The 8910-nt window shown below is 38.5% G+C and overlaps 1 protein-coding gene across 1 annotated transcript in view; it reads left to right on the plus strand.

Moving 5' to 3' along the window:
* The window catches only part of GNS (glucosamine (N-acetyl)-6-sulfatase), an 18133-nt gene extending 9223 nt beyond the window's left edge, over positions 1 to 8910 (plus strand). Inside the window, exons 6-13 of the mRNA XM_009887841.1 lie at positions 245 to 327; positions 1733 to 1851; positions 2419 to 2522; positions 2899 to 3000; positions 4232 to 4339; positions 5045 to 5155; positions 7032 to 7192; positions 8048 to 8910. Coding sequence (XP_009886143.1) covers positions 245 to 327; positions 1733 to 1851; positions 2419 to 2522; positions 2899 to 3000; positions 4232 to 4339; positions 5045 to 5155; positions 7032 to 7192; positions 8048 to 8123 — 864 coding nt within the window. The 3' untranslated portion in view covers positions 8124 to 8910. The remainder of the gene's footprint in view (positions 1 to 244; positions 328 to 1732; positions 1852 to 2418; positions 2523 to 2898; positions 3001 to 4231; positions 4340 to 5044; positions 5156 to 7031; positions 7193 to 8047) is intronic.

Consider the following 8910-nt stretch of genomic DNA (forward strand, 5'->3'; position numbering starts at 1 on the left):
CAAGGGCTGTGCATAATAGAGCTGTCATATATTCTACTCTTGCAACTTAGATTTTACATGAACCAAGAGGGAAAATTGGAGTCAGGTCAGTCTGACAGCATTGCCTGTCTCTTTCACAGGATTCATGTGGATGTTTTACCCTGAACAACATTTCTGTTGTAATTGGTCTAAGAAAGTTTTAAAACCTGGTACTTCTCTCCTCTCCTACGCTAAACTTTTTGTCTTTGTTTTTTTTCTTCTTTAGAACAAGCACTGGTTAATTCGACAAGCAAAGACTCCGATGACGAACTCTTCAATACAGTTTCTTGATGATGCTTATAGAAAGCGGTAAGAATTTTTTTGTTGCTTAAGATTTCTACTCAGAACTTTTATTGTTTTTTTTAAAAAAGAAAAAGGTATTTTTTTAAAGGGTTGTTATAAGTCTGACAATAGATGTCAAATTACCTGTAATAGTTCTCTGGTATCTGTCTTAGCAGACCTGACTTCCTGTTTACTTTTTTGCAAAGGAACTTGTCATTGTCTTCAGAAATATTTTGCTCCCAAATGCTGCCATCATTTATCATAAAGACTATCATGTTCAGTGTCTCTACTGCTTCTCTTTCAGTGCACAACAGGTTTTCATAAAAAATGGCCTTACCTTCTACTTCACTTGAATTCCAGATACTTACGTGATGTACATCACATGCGATTGATTTATCTGCCAGCTAATGTGATTTATTAACCTTGGCTTTCAGTCTGTGGTTTTTTTACATGGGAATATATGTAAATACCTGTACATACCTGCCTTTTTACAGGGCAGGTGCTTGATTCCTTTTTATAAAAGGGCATGTGGGGAGTAATGTGAAGATACAACTTGTTTCCTCTTTTTAGTAGATAAGAAGGGTATTTCTTTACACTGTAGGTGTATTTTCTTTAAAAGCTCTGAAATAAACACAAGCTTAACTTTTAAGTGTTAAACTCCATTTTGAGTGGTTATGAGGCATTCGTTTGTCACTTTAGAGATGGAAAACCAAGTTTTTTTTCAGGCTCTTGCTTTATAAAACATGAAGGTAAAATTATGCAACAAAATCTTAAATGAAGCCTGGAGACAACAGGATCAAAGAAATTAATAACTCTAGTTAATTCAGCATAATACTAGTTTGTGGAGGCTTGTGACGGATTTATCAGAAGTACTCACTTGTCACAGGGTTTGCTGTTGAGACAAAGGAAAGAATAACTTGTAGCCGTTCGAGGCTTCAGATACCCTGGAATAATGGACCGCAATATTACATAAGTAATACAAAATAGCTGATGTAGTTTTCAAGCATAAAGGATCCCATACACACAATTAAATTCATGGCAGTATTGATTTTTAACATTAAAAACTACATATAAAGATTTAGTAACAAGTGACCTTGCAGGAGATAAGTCTGACTCTTTCCCACCATGTTGCTTCAAAGTTGGTCTTGACTGTCTCCAGATAAGAAGTAATCGGCATTTTGGCGTCTTTCTCAGACACTACAGAATAAAATCAACAAGAACTGAAGACAAACAGTCGTCTTCTATCTGAAATTGCAGCCTCAAAAAGTGCAGTGTAGTAATCTATGAAGTTTGTTTTCAGAATTTGCAAGCAAAATAATCCACCTACAGTACATACACGGTTGACTTGAAGCAGAATACGAATGTCCTGCCTGCAGTCAGAATTATTTTAAATTTTTCATGCTGTAATACGAATTACTTTGTTCCTGTGTAGGTGGCAAACTCTGCTGTCAGTAGATGACCTGATAGAGAAACTAGTGAAGAAACTGGAACTGAACGGAGAATTAGACAACACATACATCTTTTACACATCAGACAATGGCTACCACACTGGTAAAATTTTCACTGCTTATGAACAGTTGTAGAAGATCCAGGAATTGCATAACATTTCACCCTTGTGACCACTCCAGAAAACAGGAACAGCAGCTGTGGAAAACTGTAGACATGAGAAGTACTGATCTGAGTTGCAAAACGATCTGGAGTTGCAGTGTGGGGTGTTCGGGCATTTTATTTTTTGTTTGCTTGCGGTTTTTAGCATTAATGCCTACCGCTGTATCCCAGTATACATAAAATTAGGACAGAAATGGAGGAAGGATCTCTGTTCTGTAGAGGCAGAGTTGCCATGAAAGAGCTAACCAGTAAAAATCTGTCAAAGACCTGTCTATATCATGTTGTACAACTGAAAATGCAGTAGCAAAGCTGTTAAACTTTGTAAGATATGGCTTACACTTTGAAGTTCTTTGTTCCTATCCTCCACTTTATTAATGTAGTTCAGGCTAAGAACCTCTTCTGACTTCTTAAAAAAAAAAAAAAAATTTGGTTGCTGGAAATTATGTAACACAAGACTCTTAAAACGTAAAACACGAAGCCATTTAACTTTTTCCATTTTCTATTGTATAGGCCAGTTTTCTTTGCCAATAGACAAACGGCAGCTGTATGAGTTTGATATCAAAGTTCCATTGCTAGTTCGAGGACCAGGGATAAAACCAAATCAGACAAACAAGGTAAGAAAGAAGTGAAATCAGGGTATGGATTTATTTTTAATATTGTGACACAGTTATCAACTTTAGGTAATAATTTGTCCTCCTGCATACGTACATCTCAATGAAATATCTGGAGTGGTAGAAAGTGCAAAGACCTCATTCTAAAAAGCTGTGTGTTTTTGCTTGAATCAGTAAATTTAAGTAATTGCAGGCCAGAAAAGTAAACAAAGTGTGAAGCTCACCTTCCAAAGACCCTGCCATTGCTTTCGAATGTCACAGGGTCCTTTAACCTATAAAGCTGAATTAAGTAGTGTTTAGGGGTACTTAAAATACAGAAGTATCATTATTACATCTGTTAGGTTCTGGTCTTCTGAAGTAAGTTTTCCTCACCCTGCAGATGCTTGTTGCAAATATTGATTTGGGTCCCACTATTCTGGATATCGCGGGGTATGACTTGAATAAGACCCAGATGGATGGGATGTCACTATTGCCACTGTTGGTAAGTAGATGTACGGTGATAGTAACTGGTAATTCTTGCAGGGGTTATTCTTCACAGTGAATATGACTTCCTTTGATAGATTAGGTCAACTCATAACCCAGATTCTTTCCTTGATGTCATTTTCACATGGGATGTTTGTAGCTTAGTGAAAAAAAGTAGGTAAGTAGGTATCTTGTTTAAATGCCAATGTATTTTTATAAGCCCTACAACTTAGTGGTCATTTTGTAATAGAAAGCTCTGTCATCCTTTGGCTAATACAGCCATTTGTAATAATTCCTGTTTTGAGGGCTGTGTGTTGTTTCCACCTTGCATCCTCCCTCCCCTTTTCCTTATGATTTCTCAGCATAGGCAGAGAAAAGCAGACTGCTCTTATTTAAATCTTTTGTTTCCCTCAGTTTTCAGTAGAACTAGTGTTTCCCCCTAAATTCTGGAAAAATGCATGTGGTGTTTTATAAAGTAAATCTGACCTTTCCAATAAGTGAGCAGAACCCTATTTAAATAAAGCTGCTTGCAGCTGATCCTTTTAGTTTTAATTAAATTTAGTCTATAAATTGAAGGCAGCTTACCTGGAAACGTAGGAGATCATCCAGATTTAAAACAGTGCTTTGCTTTTAAAACCTCGTATCCAAATCTTAAGCTGTTCTTTAGACAGAAGCAGGTAAAAGGCATCTAGTTTAAACTGAATGGAATCAAAACTGTGAAACTCATTGTTTTTCTGTATATGCCTGTGATGGTGCTATATATTAACTTTAAACTTCCTTCTCCCTCTGTCTTTTAAAATGCAGCTACAAATAGTGCAGCTTAAAACTTAGTTGCTTCTTAAAGCTCTTTATCTTTTCTTACACCGAGGGTATCTTTTTTCCATCTGTTGCGGTAGTCTGATATAAACCAAAGTGAAACAGCCTCGTTACAGGGATCTTGTCTAATATAGTATTATCTGGCTGTGTGACTTCTCTTGGGTATTACTGCACGGTTCTTTATAAATTGAAGATAGCACTTTAAACCCTTACAAGAAGGTATGCTAATATTTTTGGAGTTGGAACCTTGTCTCCCAGTTACACAAGACATTCTAACCTAAGGCTAAATATTATTTTAAGGCTGACTCAAACTAGGGACCAGAACTGAAACTGCCGTGTAAGCAGTGAGCAGTGTTAGTGTTATACCAGGCATGGAGGATTTCTTCTGTTTCACAGTGCAGTGGATACTAAGTCAAGTTAACCTCTTCTCCTAGAGAGGAGACAAAAATGTGACATGGAGATCAGACTTCCTGGTGGAGTACCAAGGAGAAGGATACAATGGCAGTGATCCTACCTGTCCTGGCCTGGGACCTGGAGTCACGGTAAGCAAGACAAGATCTGTTACATGTCAGAAAATAGCTGCTGAATTAAACCTCTTTGCTGTGTGGACTAACCTGGTTCTATAAGTTAGCTCCCAGTGTCTTGGTAAGTAGGAGCTAGCTCTGTAGGTCCTGTGCAGCATTTAATTGTAGAGGGACATCCAGCCATGCGGAACTGATGTGTCCATATGACCGTACAGAACACAGTCACCCTCTCAGTGGGAATCTACAGGGCCTCAGGGATGCAGAAATAGGCAGGAAGGTGTGGGCTTGGCAAAGTGGATGGCAGCAACATCATGTTCTTTCTAAACTTCCAGTGACCTAGTCACAAAATTCTTATCTGTATCTATTATTTAAGTCACTAGCTACTTCCTGAACCAAAGAAGGTTTGCTTTAAGTAAAGCATCCCATTGGTGTTGTCTTTAGTAGTGTGCGTTGTGCTGTTCTCTTCAGTGTATTTACATTTGCTTCTCCAATGAAATGCGTTGAGTTATGATGAGTTTAACAAAACTTTCTCAAGTTTTGAAAAGCTGAATTTTTGCTTAAAATCCCCAGTGGAGACTTGCATGTGTTAGACGAAGATCCTGGTGTTCATCAGTTAACTGCAGTTAGCTTGAGCTGGTGTAGACTCTAGGAAAAGGATTGCTAGTTCTTTTTTTTTTCTTTTTTTTCTTGCTCTGAAGTTTTTGTTCACTGCTCACTTCATAGCATTGCTTCCCAGACTGTGTCTGTGAAGATTCCTATAACAACACATACGCTTGTGTAAGGACACTGTCAGCTTCCTGGGATCTGCAGTACTGTGAGTTTGATGACCGGGAGGTAAGTCTCTGTCTGACTAGCAGATGTCGACTGTTCGCAACTGTGCAAGCAACTGTCTGCATTCTTATCTACTCTCAAGGTTTCCATAAAATACTCCTAAAAGCAGATTAGCATTGCTTGTAGGATAAACAGTGAAGTATTTATCTACTGGTGAGAATGTTTGACCAAAACTCTGGTAGGGTTCTTGGAAGGAAAAAAAAAAAAGGAGGGGTGGGAGAGGAATGAGGAAAGGACAATAGCCTGAACTATGACTATTGCCTTCTGTTATCACCGACAGCCTGCTGGGGCTGGCTTCAGTTCTCTGTCCTACCTTAATTCCATGTGGCAGTGTTTTCTGTATGACAAATATTTTCTGTTGCACTGTGCCTCTGCTGTTCTTATGTTCAGCAGCAGCTCTTTCCTATGGGAAGAACTGAAATCCCAGGCTGGTCATTTCTCTTCTCTCACTCACTTGCCTGCCTGGCAAAACAAGTATTTAAGTGACAACTGTGAGAAAGGTCTCTAACCGTATCGTCAGTTGGTTGGGTATAAGGGACATGATGTCCCCCCTTCAGAAACTGTTCAGATTTCACTAGTGGAGCACCTGCTGCATACACAAAACTTGGTTTGTTACAGGGTGGATCTTTACTTGTGCCCGTTTGCACACAGGTCCTCCAGAGAGCAGATTGGGTTTGAGACAACCAGGTCACAAATCTAATAAACTGCATTGTCAGATGTGCAATAAATATATAAATAGCGGGTATCCCCAGTTATCGTGCCACACAACATTTTCTGGTAGTCTGCAATGAACGACTAAAACCAGGGGAGTAAATACCACAAGATGGTTTTTGCAGTAAGATAGCAAGAAAGACTGTATAGGAGACCAAGATGCCAATTAGCAGACCCTGCCCTTTGTTTTTCTACTTTGTGATAATTTATCATAAAGTTAAATGAGTGGTGCAGCTTTCGTTATGAAAGCAGACTCCAAAGTTGGTCTGATAATACACTTCATGTCACTTTTTTATTTCCAGTAAGAAGCTATGCCTGTGGCATTTTTGGGTCACTCAGTTTACCTGGGTCAGCTAAATGAAGACTAACAGTATTCGGAAGATGCAGCAATGTGGCTTTTAAAACCTTGCAGTGAACCTTACAAGAGAGCTTGCAACTGAAGTCTGTCCGGATGCATCTTTATCTAAGTTAGACACAACCCAGCCAGTTCTAATCAACATCATCTGCAGTCAGGCCTCCTATTCTAGCACAGACAAAACCTCAGCCGAATTCTTGAGATATGTTTGACTAGTATTTGTCCCACAGAATGCTTCAGAGATCTAATGTACCAAAAAACAAATCTGCCCTGAAATCCTCCAGACAAACCTTCTCCAAGCACACGAAAAAGCTTCCTTGTATTAGGGTTATAGCATACTTGTATTCAGCATATTTTGTACATGTAGTCAAGACACCTGTCTGAGTTTGACAGCTGGAAGTACCCAATAAACACATAATGGTGATGTGATGGTCATGAAATTGTGTATTTTGAGATCCATTAATGAAAAGACAGCTTAGCCACAGCCTCTTGCTGTGGTTTTACAGCTGTAAGACAGGTTCCATTTGTGTGTTAGAAAAAAAATCTGCATTGTAGCAGGTAGTACTTCAGGTGGAAGTAAAAACTTTTCCAACAATACTATACTATCACAAAACTTCAGCTTTACCGACACACTATCCTGTCTTTGACCACTGAGCCACATGGCCAAATATAGCCTATGTGTGGGGATGCTGCGGTGTAGTTGAAAATAACGTTTGAGACTTTATGCCGCCATAAAGTGTTCTTCCCAAATAATATGATTAAATGTTAATTAGCATTTAGGACTTAATACAGTGCAGGAACTTTCTTCTACAGGTGTTTGTGGAAGTGTATAACTTGACTGCAGATCCACACCAGATCAATAACATTGCTAAAACAATCGATCAAGAAATTCTAGAAAAGATGAACTATCGATTAATGATGCTGCAGTCCTGTTCAGGAGCAACTTGCCGTACACCAGGTGTCTTTGATCCCGGGTAAATGCCAATTCAATTCATTATTATAATACTTTAAATATAAATACTTGTAAATGTAACTATATTTTCAAAATTAAGCATTTACAGAGGATATTTATGATGGAATATAATATTACTGACATATGTACTGTTGTTTAATAGAGATGCTTTCTTGATGCTTTTCTTTTTTTATTGTTTAATCTCTATTTTAGTTTAACCTACCAAATATAACTTGACGGTATTAATACTACTACTTTAATCTTGTCATCCACTGTCGAATAGCTGAAGCTTACAGCTGTGCTGAGTGGTCAGAGACAAGTGACCTCAGGTTTGGCTGCAAATAAGGAAAAGCTCTGCAGGTTTCTGTAGGCAGGAATTTCCCAAATACTTGCTCTGATTGTTCCTGGCGATGCTGTTAGTAAAACATGTTTCCCTTGGGACCTAAGCTGTATGTATTAGGCAGCTGTTGTAAGCAAACAGCACTTCTTACCTCAAAATTCATTTGGTAATCACTTGGACTGAGGCTTTTTTAAGCACTGTTTAAAATGTCCCTACACTTGTGCTACATAAGCTTGTAATTTGAGGCAGCAGAGATTTCTGTTAGAATGCATCCCCTGAATGCTTAATGTTATACGTGCCAGTATGCTGCTGATATGTTGTAGTTAGTATTTATTTCTTTGGAGACTATCAACTCCTTAGCTGTGTGTCATTATAATTAATCTGGTGTAATATTTTGAGAGACTACGTCTACTGCATACTGTTAAGAAAGCAACTATTCACATAGCCTTGTACCAGAGCTGTTCTAGAAATAAGCTATTTCTAGAAGTGTTGGTCACTGGGCTAGCTGTAGCTTAAAGACTCTGTTCCTTTCTATAGGTACAGGTTTGACCCACGGCTCATGTTCAGCAATCATGGTGTTCGGGCTCGGAGGTTTTCTGCACAGTCCTTGTAAGGCACTGAAGAGCCTCTTGCATTCAGCTCCCACTGACCAGTTTCTCCAGTGACTGCAGCAGGTCTGTCTCTGTAACTCTCGCTGATTGGAGCTGGAAGACTTTTAATGGGCTATTCAAACCCTGTTTGGAAGAAAACCCCTTGTCTTTAGCTGGTTGCCTTGTGCAATATGTATATTTTACAGCTGAACTGTAACTCTAAATCATTAGACACAGCTAATCTGTCTTGCTCAGATAGTTGATTACCACCTTTGTCTTTCAATACCTTTTCATATCACAGACACAGAGGTGAACCTTGCCTATGAATCTGAACAGTTTATTTTTGTTCTAAAAATCAATAAATATGTATTTGAGTTGAGTTAGGTAGGCAGGTGCTATTGCACAGTAATGCTCACCCATATTCAGCGCCATAGACTTTCTTAAAAGCTATTTTTAATTATAGGTTTCCTGTATGGAGCTCAAAGCTGTTAATGACAACAGCAAACTGGCCCAAAATAGCATAGAAAGGCATTAGTCAAAACTGTAGGATCTGACTAGCAAGTGTCTTGTGCGGAATTAAAATCCATATGCTAAACGTTCTCTTCCATCGAGACCACTTCAAATGAGACCAATGAATTTTGCAGGACAGCTTTGGTAGATCGCAAACAAGAATGTAATTTGAACCTCCTTCTAGTTTGAAATGCTAGAGTGGGTTACTATGTACTACTGAAGAAACTCTTAGGGTTTAACATAGGCTTCCTAGTGAGTTAAAAGAGTGTTAAGACTAACAAGTATTCAAATAAGCGTGCC

The sequence above is a fragment of the Charadrius vociferus genome, unplaced genomic scaffold, assembly GCF_000708025.1.
Source record: "Charadrius vociferus isolate BGI_N301 unplaced genomic scaffold, ASM70802v2 scaffold125, whole genome shotgun sequence".
Taxonomy (NCBI): Eukaryota; Metazoa; Chordata; class Aves; order Charadriiformes; family Charadriidae; genus Charadrius; species Charadrius vociferus.